This window comes from Notothenia coriiceps, unplaced genomic scaffold (genome assembly GCF_000735185.1).
Source record: "Notothenia coriiceps isolate Sejong01 unplaced genomic scaffold, NC01 NC01_scaffold00031009, whole genome shotgun sequence".
NCBI lineage: Eukaryota > Metazoa > Chordata > Actinopteri > Perciformes > Nototheniidae > Notothenia > Notothenia coriiceps.
The window spans coordinates 51,823-70,800 of NW_011363710.1; the positions used below are offsets into that span (position 1 = coordinate 51,823).

The 18,978-nt window shown below is 39.3% G+C and overlaps 1 protein-coding gene across 1 annotated transcript in view; it reads left to right on the plus strand.

Annotated features, from left to right (window-relative positions):
• tmtc2b (transmembrane O-mannosyltransferase targeting cadherins 2b) overlaps positions 1–18,978 on the plus strand; it is a gene marked incomplete at its 5' end in the record, with an annotated part of 64,903 nt that overhangs the window by 20,162 nt on the left and 25,763 nt on the right. The window contains 3 exons of the mRNA XM_010787657.1: positions 3,259–4,108; positions 5,944–6,058; positions 7,720–7,805. Coding sequence (XP_010785959.1) covers positions 3,259–4,108; positions 5,944–6,058; positions 7,720–7,805 — 1,051 coding nt within the window. The remainder of the gene's footprint in view (positions 1–3,258; positions 4,109–5,943; positions 6,059–7,719; positions 7,806–18,978) is intronic.

Consider the following 18,978-nt stretch of genomic DNA (forward strand, 5'->3'; position numbering starts at 1 on the left):
TACATAAAGCACAATTATTTTAACTGACACTCAAAGAGCAAAACATTGGCTCAAATCTCCAAAACTCTAAACACGTTTCCAGGTTTTCACACAATTTGCAAATCAACATGGCACTTTTTGCAAATCATTGCACACGTTATCAACCATGGTTTGACGATGAGAGAGGCTGGACAGAGGGTTCAGCCTAATCTAAGCCGATTTACTGTTGCCTCTGTAATCCGGACACTTAAGACTTGATAACAGGTTACCGGTAGTTACCAGTTTTTAGCTCTGCATAATTCATGATATATCAGTGCTTATATCTGTTGTGTGAAACGTATTTACTTCATTACTGTAATTGAATTGTTGGCATGTTGCCACTATAACTGTACACAAATCCTGCACAATGTACTGTGGTAAACTTACTTTTATGCAACACAGACACTGACCAACCACTAGATCTTTGTTGTTTATCTGAAGGACTGAGAAAAAAAGAGGTGCAGGTGGAGGGCTAAGGATTTTCAATGAGGCACAGGAAGCAGCAGTTACAAACTTGGTTTTGGCAAACAATGCCATCACACTTAGAGAGATCCGAAGCATAGTAAATATGTGCTGAGATGCATTTTACACAATGTTATTTTAGAATAAAATGTGATTTTTTTCAACAACTCATTTGTATTTCTTCATTTACTGTATTTCTGTAAACTCAAGCAATCTTTCTCTGCAGAAACCTCTATGTACAGAGCATAGCCCATAAAAGATTAAAGTGCTTTAGATTATGCTCAGCAGTATGTGGTTGGATGGTCAAACAATCCAGTATTATGAATTAAGTGTGTTGTATTTAGTGCAAAAGTTTGCATTTGGTAAGTGTTTATGTAGTTTTGAGTGCAGCTCTTAACTTAGCAGGAGAAATGAGGAGTTTTGCACTTTGAGTGTGTGGTTTTGTGAATTGTGTTTAGTGTTCTGAGAAACTGAGCAATGTGTGTTAGCAATCGAGACAAACTGTAGTACCTTTCCTGTTTTTATTTTTAATAGCGGTGGGATCATTATGATTGTTTGGCATACACTCTATTGCTTTGTGTTCAATTGCCTAGCTGTGGTCTTTTGTTTTTATGTTCGAGCATCCGCTGTCACAGTGGGTTTCCAGCTTAAGTAGATTCATTATGGCTGACTGGTTGAAAAAGTTCACCCATTAGGTTGCATCCTACAGAGCATCTTGTTTTTATTCTCTTGATTGAGTTTTCATAAAAGCATTTGAATATGTTTTCTAATTATTCCTACCTGCCATATATTCTTACTATATAAGTACATTACTGTGTCCTGTATTTCGTTAGAAGTATTGTGGAGCTGACTGTAACACCCTGACAGTGGCTGCAATTAATGATCAATTAAATGGTGATGTGGATTGAATCCATGACCTTTGGTTGCCAAGCGACCAAACCAATTCTTCCCCAGTGGCTTATCACGCTACGGGTTGTTGTCAGGTCTCCACCGAAGGTCTTGACAGATCTGACCTTATACAAGTAGCTAGCTATGTGAAATATTTTCAATAAATACTATGAATATTGTATGCTCATATTCAGCCCCACTGTGTTGTTGTTTGGCCACACGCGTGCGTTTGGTACATTTCTTTAGCTACAAAAACAAGGAACATTTTTGAAGATGAGCATTCTTTCACCTTCCATTGTAGACACTTAACATATAAAGAGTTTGTGTTTGATTGAATTGTGTTTTTAGGCTGTTGTTTTGAGCCCTCTATTGCACCACATCAAATATTGTAAGTGTTGAGCTGCAGCCGTTGTATTAGCAGGGATCCTACGCTGACAACAAAGCAGTCAAAAGTCCCCAGAGGTTACTGAAGCCTCTCGACACTGATACAATCTGTAAATGACATAGCACAGTCTAAAAAATCAATACCAAGATTATGATCACAAATGAGACGTGCATGCCCCTTTGTATTTGAAAATGAAGAAAGATCCCGTCCACTGGAATATAATTAACATGTGGTTAGCCCTGTGTTGCCTTGGGTGTAAGTGTAAATAATGAAAGTGTATTAATCCGAGAAGAAATATAGGACTATGATAGGGCTGCTCAATTAATCATATTTGAATCGCGATACAATTATGGCTTGCAACGATTACGAAAACAACGTAATCGAAATAATTATTTAATAATAATAATAACTTTTTTTTTTAAATAATTGTTGTTTTGTTTTGTTTTTCAGTTTAATTATACTTAAAGTTCAGGGTAATCAACTGTTAAAAACATACTGTTCACATTTGTTTTCTTTGATTTAGACTCAGACTGTTGATGTGACTAATGGAACCACTGCATAGTTCATGTATTGATCATGTTTTGAGCCCTTTGATAATTATGTGCCGATATTTATGTGTTTTTCAGGCTAAATACTTGTTAATACTGCAGGATGTGGAAGTTTGCTGTGCATTATCAGCTGCTGACTTTGGGAAAAAGCTTCTTATTTTTAAAAGTTATATTTCTAACATGAGCACAAAAGAAAGGTCAGTTGGTCCTAGGTTGGAACATGTTTGAGGGGATATGTGTCCAGTTATTTTTAAAAGCTTCGCCAGCAAAGTATTAAACAACCAAACACAATATAAATATTTCACAAGGGTCCCCACATAACATTTGGAAAAGTGTTTAATATCGAGTCTGTAATATGAGAAATGGAGTTGTGTTTGTTTTGATATGTCCATGGAGGCCCCAGATGGAAAATGTGTGCATGAATGGAAAGTTATGGTGTAAGGTCTCCTTCATTTATAAACAATCGATGAATTGACTCAGTGTGAATGCTCTGGATTTAATCCTTTTTGCACGCCTTTTTTTCTTTTTGGTTGGCTTAAACAGTGGTTTAAAGAGTCGACAACAAAAAAGAAAAATATGGCAATTAACAAAATGGTTCTTGCCTTTTAGGTTTTCTGAAAGATCAGAGCAACCAAAATAAAAAATCTCAGTGCCTAGTATACTTAAAAATCACTTTTAAAATTCTCCTTGAACATTAATTGTTAATTTATGCTGCTGAACTATAGTAATATTTGTTGTCTTGAGAGTTAAAATTATGTAAGATAGGGCGTTTTTTTATTAATTTCTTATCCGCAAGCCAGGTGAGAATAAATGTATCTATCCAAAATAAGTATTACTACCAGCCAGCAAACTAACTCTGGCTTCATGTTCTTATTTGTTCAGTACATTTGAGTTCTTCCTTTCCTTCCCATTGGAGCGAGGGTTTGATCATTGTTTCTCTATTTTTTTGTCCTTCAGAGAAAGAACGTCGACCTGCTGCTGAATGTGTTTTTGCTGGCTGCCTGGGGAGTCGTCCTATTGGCCGGCCGCTTCTACTGGATGGGTAACAAACCTCCGAACTTCTCCAACTCCGACAACCCGGCAGCGGACTCACCATCGCTCCTCACCCGGATGCTTACCTTTTCCTACCTGCCCGCCGCCAACTTTTGGCTTCTCCTTTGCCCGGACATGCTCAGTTTTGATTGGTCAATGGACGCCTTGCCTTTGATCAGGCGCCTTGCTGATTGGAGGAACTTATACACAGCAGCCTTCTACCTTGGATTGTTCTTCCTGGCCTGGTTCAGCCTGTGGACGCACCAGACGGTTAAGGGCAAGGAGACGAACGGCAAAGCGCATCATTACACCAATGGCAGAAATGGGAACAGTAATGGACACAGTTACCAATATAACAATCATGAACATACAAACAATTCCCACACAGACTTTCACATTAATAATAATACACAGAATGGTACCAAAAAGCACTATGAGAGCAGGACTCCACTGCCCACCTCGGAAAATGTTGTGGTGTTCTCTATAGGCCTGTTGGCCATCCCTTTCCTCCCTGCCACAAACTTGTTTTTCTACGTAGGGTTTGTGATAGCAGAGAGAGTACTGTACATCCCCAGCATGGGCTTCTGCTTGCTGGTGGCAGTGGGGATGAGGTCTCTGTATGTGCGTCTGCGACGTAGGTCCTTCAGGACGATGTTGGTGTACTGCAGCGCTACCGTCGTCCTTCTCTTCAGTGTCAAAACTGTTTTGAGGAACAAAGACTGGCAGAATGAGGAGATGCTCTACAAGTCAGGGATTTACGTCAATCCTGCTAAAGGTAAGGCTCTTTTATTGCAATCGACCCACACAAAGGTGAAACTGCTCTGACATGTGCTACATTTTTACTATAACATTTCCCACAAGAAAACTTATTTGCCCCATCATGATTTGTTTTTTTGATAGTAGACAAGCTCTTAGGCAAGGATTTGAATTAGATGCTGTCTCTCTGCTGCCGCAATGAATTATTCAAAGTCAAGCTGCTTCAAAATGTCTTCTCTTCGTCATTCAGCCTTACCACAGAATATACAAGTGCTTACAAGTTCAATGCGTCAGAAGTAAAACTAGACTGGTGTAAGTTGTACTAATAAAGGCTACATTTATTCCTAAAAAACACTTGATTTTACAAGGACTACAACAGAGTTGAACCTCTTTATCACACTTCTTCTTATAGCCCCCTATGCAATCTGTTTAATGACACCAGATGCCCTGTCTTAGTTGGGAGGGCACCATCACACGTCTCTGATTGGCACTTGCAACGGCAGATGAAATATTCAATAGCCTTCACATTCAAGGTCATCGCACACACATTCCTGTCCAAAGCAAAGTTGTGAGAGTTGCTGAGCAGGGAAGCAGGGCAGGGTCCAGGCAATAGGGACACGTTGTGTTAGCTAATTTCCCTTTCAAATTCTGAGCGGAGCTGAGCCGTGACAGCTGTTTGTTTTGGCAGGCGGTCCGCTGAACAGAGCAGCAGCAATGTCCCGACTCACATTCATTACAGCTAACATGAGATTTGAACAGAACCCAGCACAAACTCAGACCCACTCATCGGATTGTTTTTACTTCTTTACTTTTCACCAAGCACCTCTTTCCTTCTAAAGATGCTTTATACATTCTGAAAGCGCTGTTGAATTAAGTACTTTTTGGTTGTTTTTCGTAACTGCCTTTGTTTATACTTAATATAACTCCAGGAATTCAGATGTTCTGATTTTTAACAAAAATAATTTGTATAACTTGCTTAAAGGCAATCTGCATATTTTTAAAGTATTTTCCTACTAAAGCATTTTAAACGCTGGTCAACAAAAGCAGCAAGAGCTTGGATTTGATCTTTATAGGAACTTTAGGGATGCAAGTAAACCTTTATTGATCCCAGTAGGGAAAATCTGGTGTTTTTCTAAATACAAGATAGCAAAGGCAAGAGTTAAATACAAAAGGAAAATACTAATAATCGTAATTATAATAAAAGATACAAAATTCAGAAATACATTTGTATGTACATTCTAAATAAAGATGTTTATATATATATATATATATATATTCAGATATGGATTATTATAATGTTGTAATATCTTTACTTAAATGTCAATTTGGAAGTCCATAGTCGGTACATTATGGTGATTAAATTATATTATATTGCACTATATTATATTATGTACATATGTACATAGCTATGGCCATCAACTACTATCTTACATACAATGAATGTGTTATTTTACTAAAATAAAAGGCTTTTTAAAAAGCTCATAGCTGTCTCATTCCACCTGTACGTTGCCACAATTCAAACTCTAATGCCATTTTCTTTACAAAAGCACTGTGGTGGTCTTCTTTTGTTCATACACAGGAATAGGAATGACTGGTGCTTGGCAGAAACCTCCCCCTGTGCGTCATCTCTCTTTACCCATAATGTCTTTCTCCTTAGAGGTTAAAAAACCCTGAACACGTGTCAGTACGGAGCTGAGAATAACAAAAGAAACGGATTACTTGCCACAGAAATGTCCCTCCTTGCTGTTTTAATCTAAGAGCTTTTAAAGATTCTGAAAAATGTATCAAAGGAGGTTGTCACAAACGCTCTTTTTTTATTCTGTATGATTAACCTTTTCTTTTGTAACCTGTCAGCATGGGGCAACCTCGGAAACGTCCTGAAGAGCCAGGGTGAGATGGAGGAGGCTGAGCAGGCGTACAGAAATGCCCTCTATTACCGCAGCAACATGGCCGACATGCTGTACAACCTGTGAGTTTATACCATTATATGTTTGTGTGGGACTATGGAGCTTAAAGGGCTATACCAAAGCATTGTCCATAAAGCTGACTTTTGAATTCTCAATCCAAACAATGAATGATCCAAACAATTACAATGCGTCAAGAGCATTTTATTATTATTAAAAGTGCCAAATTGGTAAAGAGATATATGTTATCATTTCCAATATCCCCACATTTTTTTTCATACTTAACATTATATTAACCATCATCAGTAAATTGTGAATCAATTGTTCATTTAAACTTGAATTAGAAAATGTTGACAGCTAATGTAAAGCTTGTTATGATGTGATTTGTTATTTTGCATTATTTTCAAATATACTACTGTATAGTAAGTTTTTGATAATGATAACTAATGAATTGTAAATCTTAAAGTTTGTAACATATATATATAAACACAAACTGTTAATGTAAATGGTGTGTATACCGCTTTAAAACATTATCCAAAAAAGTGATATTAGTTGTAAAAAGCAAAGATTATATATTTTCATTCAATTGTTTGTTAACAGTTTAATAACTGTTATTTAAGTTTCAATTGATCATTTATTAATGATGGTTATTACTGGGTTACGGCTGTTACAGACATTCACATTTTTTGAAAACCTGAATAGAAGCTATGAATGTAAAAAAAAAAAAGGTTCTGTACAGCCCTGATATTTTTTTCTTCTTCTATATGCTCAGGTTTAATAGCCTTCGAGTACCGGTGGATGTTCATAATATGTTTTCGTACATGTATACAAGATTTTCCTTTGAGTGCGTCTCCACTCCACGCTGTGTCATTGACTTATGAGTGTGTGTGAACAAATGGACGAGTTCTCCGTTTACATGTGTGTGTCCATTGATAAAGGCTGTCGTCTCAGAGGAAGTGCCGTCCTGTGAAGTTTTCCCCAGAGGGCCGTCTGGCTGACAGCATTATAAATGATGCTGTTTTAGCCTGAGGGGCGAAACACAAAACATCCATGTGTGCTCAGATGTCTGTGGTTTCCTAGATCTAAATCTTCCCCTTCACTTTTATCAGCTGCTTGTGGTCTTCTCTAATCCTAACGGAGGCTATTTAACTTTAAGAGGAGACATTGAGGTTAAGAGGGTAACAACTTTAACTAACAGATACATGCAATAAAACTCCCTAGCTGATTTTTTCCATTGAGGTAATATTTTGTTGTATTACAAGTTTTTAAATTGCATAGTTAATCAACCAAATGACACAATATCGTATTAAATATGAGCAAATGTGAAAACATTAACAAATCTAGGTTCAAAATTATTGTACATTTTGCTGACATATAAGGGTCATAACTGAGCAAAAATTCAACCTGTAAATAATAAAAATGTTTGCCATGTTTTTACAATGAAATATGGAAATTACACTACGGATATTATATTAGCAGTGCAAATGAGGCCTTATCTAATGCTAACTGTTGGTACATTAAGGATAAATCTACAGAACTAAGTATAAGTGAAGTAAAATAAACACCTAAATGTATATTTTTTCTTTCCTTTTTTATGAAGTAATACATGCTATGAAAGCAATAGAGCCTTCAATAAATAAATGTTGTTTTTTTCTGCCTGAGGAGTCTCACATCTCCTCTTTTGGGCCCTTTAAAGCTCACACATCTTCCCCTTTGTCTCTTTCAGCGGTTTGCTGCTACAGGAGAGCAACAAGTTCTCAGAGGCGCTCCACTATTATAAGCTGGCCATTGGAAGCCGGCCAACTCTGGCTTGTAAGTGCAGCTCTTCTTTTTTATTGACAATCTCCAGCTCCTGTGATTGTGGCTGCGCTGTGTCCAGGCAACAGTGAACGCAGCCGGTCGTTATGTGAAGTGAGAGGGAAAGGTGTCAAAGGGCAGTGGGTATACGACCAGATCCAACAATCGGCACAGCTGCCCGATTGGCTTTCAAAGCTGTGTCGACAGATCAGGCAACTGCATGATCTGTCATGTATTATGAATTCAAGCCAGACTCTCTTGTTCTATTTTATCTTTTCCACTACATCTTCTTATTCCCTCCGTTTCAGCCTGTCTCTCTCTAGGGAATTAATCGACAATTAATTCCCTGCTTCTTCTAGATTCTTCCATCCACTATCATCTTCTGGCAGTGTGATTAATACAAATCTCTCCCAATCTTACCTGATCATGCAATAAATTAGCTCCCCATTGTTCTAGGCATCAGTTAATGTCAGATAAACAGAGAATCTTAAATGCCTATTCCTTTCTTCCCCCGGATTAATTATCGACCTAATCAAGGTCACGATTAGACTAGAACATTTGCATGCAGTGTGCAATTATCTGTTAAAGCAGTTTAATGAATTACCTCTAGCAGCAGACATGTTGAAGGCATAATTAGAATGTGACAATTAAAAACGTTTTCCAAGAAGGAACCATTACTCACCGCGTAATTGGGAGCTTACAAGTGCAAACATTAGCATTTTATGCAGGTTATGCTGATTTCTGATAAAGTGCTTTTGATTTCTGTCATGTTTTGCATACAGTATTTCAGTTTACAAGGCTTATTGTGTTGGAAACATCTGTTGTTTTTTATTATTGGTTCTACTTTGATTTCAGATTCAAATTACCCTAATATACTTATGTTGAGGTTCATAATTCTATTTTGTGCCTCTACTGGGACATGTTTCCATGCTTTAATGTTCAAAAAGCTCTTTATTTTTCTCATACTGCCTCTGCTGCAGCACCTCTTTTCACCCTCTGTCTGAAACCAGAGCCCAGTTGGCTCTGATTGGTTAGCTGGCTGGCTCTGTTGTGATTGGTCAACCGCTTAGAGATGTCCTGCCCCTTATCACGTACAATATAGTATGTTGGAGAGCTAGCCAATAGAAGAGTGAGTGTTACGTAGTGATGTTACTATGTCACAGAAGTAAACAAAGGAGTCCAATGGGGGGGTTTCAGGCAGGTGATGAATGTGTGGGAGAGAAACTCCCTCTGGAGGGATCTTTGGGATGTTAGCCTTTACACACAAACCTATATAACACACTACATGAGAGGGAAAACCCCCAAAAGCATAATAGGGTCCCTGTAAGATAACATATTTCAAAGAAGAGGAAAAAGAGAGCATTTGTGATTGGATAAATAGACTGTTTGGTTCTTACCCACCTTCTTTTAACTTGATTAAATATTGAGACCCACGGCCAAGCCCCCAGGAAGTGCGCTGGACTCAGATAAAAATATTCGTGGTGGCCAAACGGCGATACTACACTTCCGTTTGGTTGCCAGGCCCGGAAACACTTTTTCCCATTGACTAACATTGGGAAAGAGTGGTCTGTAAATCGTTGGATAATTTTTTTTAAACTAAATAAACTACCCAGTATGAACACTTGTATAGCCCTTATTAAAAACATTCGTTCCTCAAGTTGTAAAAATGTGCTAATAACGTTATTCTGAGAGTTACTGTATTTCCCTCTGCATTATGAACGCACACCTAACCCACGGGACCGCGCCGCCCGGCACGTTCATGTTACGTGTTCAGCATGGTCCCACCAATCAGGGCACACTGTGCTCACAGGGAGGGTGGGGGCTGGAGCTACAACGAGCCGTTAGAGGCAGAGAGTGAAATTCAGTGAATACAATATTACACGTAGTTTACAGAGATGCTGTATGAGAAACCAATGTGAGTTGCGTTTATCTTTACCCATGGATGCACAATAAGAACGGACCCATATCGTCTTACTGCCATCCCACGGAGCTGTAATAATGGATATATTGCACATGTTTGCTGTAATTCATTATTATACTTACATAGGCTGTATGATTAAAAGGTAGTGGACCGCAGGTAACTTAATGTGTTATTAATAAAGTTACACTATTACCAGACGTTAGTAGCTTCCTCTATGCACTAAGAAGCTTATTGCACTGCATAGCAAAAATAGCTTTAGTCAGCCACCAATTGTTGCAAGTTCTCCCACTAAAAGATGAGAGAGGCCTGTAATTTTTCATCCTAGGTATACTTCTACTATGAGAGACAAAATGAGGAAAAAAAAGCAAATCACATTGTCTGATTTTAAAGAATTTCTGTTGCAAATATGGGTGAAAATAAAGTATTTGGTCATGCTACCAAAGAAACAAGATGTCTGGCTCTCACAGTCCTGTAACTTCTTCTTTACGAGTCCTCCTCGTGTCCTCCACTGATAAGTGTAATTATGGCACCTGTTTGAACTCGGTATCTGTATAAAAGCATGTAACCTGGTAGCCAACCTCAACCGTCACACTCAAACTCCACTAGGTAAGGTAGCAAGAGCTGTCAGGACACAGAACAAAATTGTAGTACCTGCACCAGGGCTGGGGACTGAATCTTGCAGGATAGGTACGCGCGAGCTTGACGTGTGAAGATTGACTGGTGGCCTTATTGAAAATGGTGAAGGCATACAAGCCACTGATAATCTCCTCGGATCTGGGAGAGTCCACGCAAGATCTCACCCTGATGGTGTAAAATGCATCACAGGCAACGCGTCGAGTCTATAGATCCCAGGCGTATACGTAATACGGCGGTGCCGACTTTGTCATCTTGCAGAGACTGGGACATGCGTATACCCAACTCTCGCAATTTCACTCATCTGGTGCGCAGGTTATTGAGTAGTGTTTTCAAGTTCTATGTTTATTTTGAGTAGCTGTCAAGACTCAGCACGAAACCTGAGCTCAGATGTTATTCCTGTCGGGATGTTTTGGTTTGGNCCCGTGGGGTCAAAATGATCACAAGAACGGTGAGCAAAAATCCCAGAACCACACGGGGGGACCTAGTCAATGACCTGCAGAGAGCTGGGACCAAAGTAACAAAGGCTACCATCAGTAACACACTATGCCGCCAGGGACTCAAATCCTGCAGTGCCAGACGTGTCCCCCTGCTTAAGCCAGTACATGTCCAGGCCCGTCTGAAGTTTGCTAGAGAGCATTTAGATGATCCAGAAGAGGATTGGGAGAATGTCATATGGTCAGATGAAACCAAAATATAACTTTTTGGTAAAAACTCAACGAGACGTGTTTGGAGGAGAAAGAATGCCGAGTTCGATCCAAAGAACGCCATACCTACTGTGAAACATGGGGGTGGAAACATCATGCTTTGGGGCTGTTTTTCTGCAAAGGGACCAGGACGACTGATCCGTGTAAAGGAAAGAATGAATGGGGCCATGTATCGTGAGATTTTGAGTGACATCCTCCTTCCATCAGCAAGGGCATTGAAGATGAAACGTGGCTGGGTCTTTCAGCATGACAATGATCCCAAACACACCACCCGGGCAACGAAGGAGTGGCTTCGTAAGAAGCATTTCAAGGACCTGGAGTGGCCTCGCCAGTCTCCAGATCTCAACCCCATAGAAAATCTTTGGAGGGAGTTGAAAGTCCGTGTTGCCCAGCGACAGCCCCAAAACATCACTGCTCTAGAGGAGATCTGCATGGAGGAATGGGCCAAAATACCAGCAACAGTGTGTGAAAACCTTGTGAAGACTTACTGGAAACGTTTGACCTCTGTCATTGCCAACAAAGGGTATATTACAAAGTATTGAGATGAACTTTTGTTATAGACCAAATACTTATTTCCACTATAATTTGCAAATAAAGTCTTTCAAAATTTTTGAAAGACTTTATTTGCAAATTATAGTGGAAATAAGTATTTGGTCTATAACAAAAGTTCATCTCAATACTTTGTAATATACCCTTTGTTGGCAATGNAGTCCTGGATCTTGAGCCGTGGCTGTGGTCCTGGATCATAAGTCCTGGATGGATATACTCGTGGATTCATCTTCCTATTATACACACATGCATTTCCAAACATTTGGACTGCCTATATTGCAAATGTATTATCTTTTCAATTTACACACGGCATCTATTGCACGTCTGTCCGTCCTGGGAGAGGGATCCCTCCTCTGTTGCTCTCCCTGAGGTTTCTCCCATTTTTCCCTTTAAACTGTGGGTTTTCTCTGGAAGTTTTTCCTTGTACGATGTGAGGGTCTAAGGACAGAGGGTGTCGTATTGTCATACTGATATTCTGTACAAACTGTGAAGTCCACTGAGACAAATGTAACATTTGTGATATTGGGCTATATAAATAAACATTGATTGATTGATTGATTCAGCTGAGAGTTTATGTTTATGTTTATTTAGGATCCCCATTAGCTTTCGCTCTTGACAAAAGCTACTTTTCCTGGGGTCCGACACTTAAAAGAATACAACAATAATACAACAATAATACAATAATGAGTTTCCCTGACAGAGCAGCAGTGAGACCGGACCTCAATCCGGATGGGCACGAAACCCGGCCTCACACCCCTCACTGAGCCAAGAAAACTCTGAAGTAACCCTTTGTTTTCGAGACAACAATCATGCTGCGGAAACAATTTATGATCTGCTGTTGGTGTCTTTCACAACAGCAACAATTTCATACACAACCGGTAAATTCATTCATTTAGAACAATTAAAAGCAGGGTTCAGTGTGCTTTACAAACTAGTATATTACTTAGTTTATATCACACTCCCTCCCTTCCTCTCCCTGATGTGTCCAACATCATCCGATACCTCCCCCAACGCAGGATCTGACCCTCTGACTGCTCACACCTGAACAAACAATACCCTCTCTTTCATAGCCGTCCAATAACATGTGTATTATTCTACGAATTTGACAACATAGTCTAGTTATTGGACACAACACAGTTAAAATCAACATTACGACATATTCTTCGCAAGATATTGAATGTATCCCAGTTATTTAAATGTCACGAGTGGTCAGGGTTGTTTAGGTTAGAGCAGACCTAAGCTTTAACTCTAAAAGGATTAGGACTAATCACTTCCCTGAAAGGAAACGGTGATAAGCAACAGGTGTCACGCGCCTAATCAAAACTTTGAATGGTTTCAAAACACACTTTCTCCTTTTGCTGAAAAAACCTCCTAACACAGGCATGTAAAAGACATCATATTTAAGATATGATTTCCTCTTATTGTGAAAAAAAGGAAACCTCCAGGCTTTAAAACCCCCTCTTGAGATGTAAAGCAATACATGAGAATATATTTTTAAAATGATATGCATCAGTACAGCCTTATGTTTCAGATTAGGAGAGCGGGAAATCCATATTAGTGTTGCTACATAATCCCAAAATGTCCTTGTCAACAGATTACATCAGAAAGAGCAAAATAATGGATGAGAGGATACGAAATATAAAATATAACGGTCATCGTTGATCCCCCTATGATTTTATTACGTAAGTTTTTCTGTATTAATTGAATTATTTATCATCTTATTCTCTTTCTTTAAGCATAAAAGGAACACATTATCCCGATCAGACACAATAAACACACATCATACCCTTATTTTTTGTTTTCTACCTACATACTGTACCAGTTAAAGCACATGGCGTATTCTTTACTTTTTCCCCACCTTTTTCTCTTGTCGTTTAAAATCTTTATCGCCTTATCCCTGTACTTGTCTGTAATCTCTTTATTAAGAAAAGTAAATAGTAATAATATGAATATTTACATCCCATATCCAGCTCGTCATTTTCGTTTGTCATTTCAATCTGAAATATAATATTTAAACACTGAATATCTTCAGTTGAATACATGTACAGGATTATCTGGATTTCACATATTTACCACCAATCCATGGTATTTTAAAAAAAAATCAGTTTGTTCAGGACTGTTTTGACATGACCGCTTCATTAGCTGATGTGTTTAAACGTGGCTAAAATACTTGCAGCAGACGTCTGTGGGAGATTAGCGCAAACGTCAACGTGCAATTAGAAGTGACATCGAATCCAAGCAGCTGAAAATCAGCTCCTCGGAAGGGAACATTCCTCAGGCCCGCAGAGAGAGCTGGAGCGAGGCCGGCAGGGTGCAGATTACCACCCAGGTCCGCCTCTGATGAAAGCGGCTGCTCCTTGGCGTCTGACAAACAGCATGAGAGCAGCACGGAGAGCAAAAACTGCAGATACGCAGGAGCAGGTGTGCCAAATGTGCATATCAGTTCAGCGAGGGGTACAACGCTAAGCTGCAGAAATCACAGATCTCTGGCTCAGCGCCTTCATTACAGACGCAGAGCTGCTGCTTAACGGTGACTGCAGCTTTCATCAACATTTTGACATAATCTCGGTAGCTCTGTCAAATTCTATTTTGCCAACACATATGAACCAGTGGCACTAGTCTGAAAAACCCACAGCCCAGGTTTTGAGTGTGTATGTGTGTGTTTAAGTAGCTGTGTGTGTGTAAGAGAGAAAGGAAGCAGGAGGGAGACAGCGAGAAAAAAGTAAAAAGCAGCTATAATGAGGCTGAAAGCAGCTGCTCAACAGCTGTAATATAACAAGCTGGATTGCAATGAGAAGCAAATTAACTCAGTTTAACATGATATTGTAAAGCTAACTACTGTCTGAAAACAATGTTCAACATGATTTATTCAAGATAGATTTCTCAAACAAGGAAATCAATGATATAACTTGATGTCTCTCTTACACAGATTTCACAATTTCTTTAAAAATCTGCTTTATTCAAGCACTGCATAAAACTTTTTGCAGCCTCTTATCCTGGCTTAACCTTAACACAAGGCAGCAGAGAGATAGATTGAGCTTAACCTCATTTCATCTTTATATCTAATAAGCAAGGGCTTACAGTAAGCCTTTAAGATTCACAACTGCAAATATGAACTGGAGGTTGATGTCTTCTGACTTCTCACAGCGCAAATGCTTTACTTCTTGTATTCTGCTCTTGAGCATTTTTGATCAATCATGGACAAAGAAATCTACAATCACAAACGACAAACCATTCTAATAGGTCTTAGGAACATTTAAATGTATCCAAATTATTTTAAACTGTAATTTTGGTGTAAATTCTCAAGTCTGCTCTGCATTGGGTGTTAGTGAGCCATGGGCTATTACACATTCTAGCTGCAAGAGTCAGACAGGTAATGGGTCTTACTTGCAATTAGTAATCCACTCATGCTTTTTAGTTGGTTTACGGTAATTTTGTTAAGACACTCCCTGTCTAAAAAAAAATATTAGTTTTATTGGACTGGGATTAACACAAAATCTAATAAAAAATACAATTGAACTCAGAGAATGCAGACCTACAATTGTGCATTCACATGCTTGTTGGGAGGTAGGTCACATTTGTGTATACTCGTAAGCTTTACAACAGCAGTCATTTTGTATTTATTGGCCTGTTAAGACAGCAACATGATGTCCGTGTCTGAGAGGTTGTTCCAAATTGAGCGTGTTGTTTCTCCAGACTATTTTTTATAGTTATTCCAACACCAATCAAATGCAGCAAAACTTTCATTTATCTTGGAAGGTAATGAAAGTAAAACATCATTTTTTTATCTGCTCTGTGATTTTGATCAGCTCAAAACATTGAATGGGTTCTTCCGGGGCCGATCGTGCGCCCTTCAACTAAGTAAGCCTGCTGACAGACAAACAGGTCCTCTCAGCAAAGGAGATGCATATTGTATAGCTGCCAAATGCTCCAAAATATGAACTCTCATTCCCATCATTTCCACTGTCCGTCATTTTTCCTGGTCTTAAAAAAACAGCTTTAATGTTTGTGCTTCTGAAACAAAAGCAGCTCTTACCCATCATGTTGTAGAGGCTCTGTGGTGCAAATTGTCTTGGCATTTTCTGTATTGCTTCCTTAAACACTGTGAGGGCCTCCTGTGAATGAAACAAACAGAAATAAAGAAGGTGGTGGGGGATGTTTGCATTAGAGAGCGGAGAGACCCCGTCAGAGAAACTGGCTCTGGTAAGTTGTCATTCCTCCCCTGCAACCGGGGCCCCGACACAGTGAATACACAGCGTGGAATTGGGGGCCGCCAGGGTCTATCCTCAGTGTCACGGCTGTTAAGTCGACTAGAGCGGTGTCACATATTGACTATGGTATGTATAGAGTGTAGGTCCAGCGATTCACCTCAGAGTCCCTCTCAATTTGAATGGAAGAAGAAGCTGGAACTACTTTATTGCTGAAGCAAATGTTGCGGTGAGAGGTTGGGAGGAAGTGCTCTTTTTCCTCAGTCGTGCCAACCATTTATAAAAGTACTTATTGAATCTGCAGTACCATTGCTTCAGTCCTGATTGAATCAGCAGTCAGTGCTTATGTACAATATAAATGTGCAGCACGGTCTTTAGGGGCGTGAAAGAGAGCACATTTGTAAGAAACAGCCCGAGGATTATCTGCTCAAAACACTGAGTCCCCTATGACACTAGCATTTCTGCAACATGTGTATAAAACTGAGCATTTTCTCAGCTTCCTATACAGTAAGCTCCTCGGCCTGCATCTTATCTTAATTCACTATGGTTCATATTTTCCAGCATGTGCTGCACGTAAAGAAAAGCTTGTTGAACTCCTATGGGAACTTTTGGGGGTGTTTGCTAAAGAAAATGTGTTTGCAGATGTTCTATAAATGTTAGCCAAGGTGGATTTGTGCATTAACTTACAGGAAGTTAAGATACACTGAACAAAAATATAAACGCAACACTTTTGTTTTTGCTCCCATTTTTCATGAGATGAACTCAAAGATCTAAAACATTTTCTATATACACAAAATAACCATTTATCTCAAATATTGTTCACAAATCTAAAAAAATCTGTGATAGTGAGCACTTCTCCTTTGCCGAGATAATCCATCCCACCTCACAGGTGTGCCTTAGGCTGGCCACAATAAAGGGCCACTCTGAAACGTTCAGTTTTGCTTTATTGGGGGGGATCTGGGGGGGTCCGAAAACCAGTCAGGTTTAACCCTAACCCTAACATGTCACCCACTGACACATTAAAACATGTTTTAGGGTTTAACCAGTCAGGTTTAACCCTAACCCTAACCCTAACATGTCACCCACTGACACATTAAAAAATGTTTTAGGGTTTAAAACTGTTTTAGGGTTTAAAACTGCACGTTTCAGAGTGGCCTTTTATTGTTGCCAGCCTAAGGCACACCTGTGCAATAATCATGCTGTCTATCAGCATCCTTGGATATGCCGACAACCTGTGAGGTGGATTTGGGATTATCTGGCAAAGCGAAAGTGCTCACTATCACAGATTTTTCAGGATTTTGTGAACAATATTCTGAGAGAAATGGTTATTTTGTGTTTGTAGAAAATGTTTTAGATCTTTGAGTTCGTCTCATGAAAAATGGGAGCAAAAACAAAAGTGTTGCGTTTATATTTTTGTTCAGTGTAATTTCAGGGGCTAAAATATAAATGATAAAGATTATTAACAACAGGACATTGAAGGGACTGTCATTAAAGCCATTAAAGAAAGAAGAGTAACTTTAGCAAAGTCTAAGTACCAAGTCTGAAAAGTTTTAAAATACGAACACATTTCTTAAAGCGAAATTAGATATTTTCTGCAGTTACGGCTGTACCTCCTGGTGTCCCTGCTCATGGAGCAGCTTGCCCAGGTTGTATAAGCAGCTGGTGACGGAGCTCTTGTGGGCGTGCGGGTCCTTCAGGTTCTCATCTGGGATGTCAGCGCAGGTCAGGAAGGTGCGCTTGGACTCATCCAGACGACCCTGATTCATCAGGATGATGCCTGTGTTCAAGTAGGCCGCTGTAGGGGAAATAAAACACGGGGAGTAGTGTTAGTTCTGGCTGATAATACAACTTCAGTAGTAGAATCCCTGCTGATTGGATTCATTAGGCCTCATTCAAAGGTCCTGACCCCTCCCAATGATTTCTTATTTTGGATTAGTTCTTTAGTAAGAATAGTATGTATACTTGCTCAAGAGCACACTGACACTGACATGTTTATACAAAGATAATTGTCTATAATACACTTACAATCCAACATTTTTGCTTGTATATCACTACTGAACACATTGATGATGCCAGCTTGTGTTGTGTTCTCTTTTTGCAGTGCTGAGAAATTGGCCCATGATAGAAATTGTATTTTTTGACAAATGAAGTCAGGGAAAACCGTCAAAAAGACTAAACGCTGTCATCGACTGTCAATAATAGTGGTAATTTGTATAAGAGCACAGAATTCAAATTGTTCGGGAAAAATAATGTTGCTGTTAAATCAATTTTTCATGAATGGCTAATTCCTTCAAATAAGTGTCTCTCGGTGATCTCAAGTCTCACAGATCAATGGTGCCGAAAGGAAGCCCAATTATAATTTCTAGTGTATTTATCCTTTAATGCTTACTCTATGTTTGACCTTTGCATCCTCTCATTTACTTCGGTTGCCTGTTCAACTTTTCCTTCAAAGACAACATCTAATAATCAATACGCATCTTGAGAGTAATTAGTCTCGGTGGACTTGCCTCTCTTAACAACTCACTATAAAGTCTGACGGTGCGAATACATTAACTTGACACAGCAGATCAATCTGGAAGGCTCTTCTGCTGGGCAGGGCCATGGATGTATAATAAGAACTGGATACAGCGTGGGATGCAGGGCTTCATTCATTCCTATGAGAGTTGCTCATTGGCGGATGATAATAAAATGGCCAAACTTTTGAGAGAGCGAAACGCCACAGATTACCCGGCATGCCTGAGAAGTACCCGAATGTGCGCTCATAGTGCATGCGCAACTTTAACCAAAATGCTCGTTCACATCAAGCACGTCAATTTGCGTACACGTAACAGCACCGCACGTTCATGACAGCATGGTAATGATTTGTTATTATGATGGATTTGATATTAACGAGGTGGCAGTTAGCAGCTAGCTAGTAATTATGCTAATGTACACATCAATCGTTATGTACTTGTGCTGTAACAGGATCTAGTGATATCCAAGCAACAGAGCTTCATTTAGCATGAAAGAATTATTGCACTGTATATATACAGTGGGGCAAAAAAGTATTTAGTCAGCCACCAATTGTGCAAGTTTTCCCACTTAAAAAGATGAGAGAGGCCTGTAATTTTCATCCGAGGTATACCTCAACTATGAGAGACAAAATGAGAAAAAAGACTGCCAAGGCACAC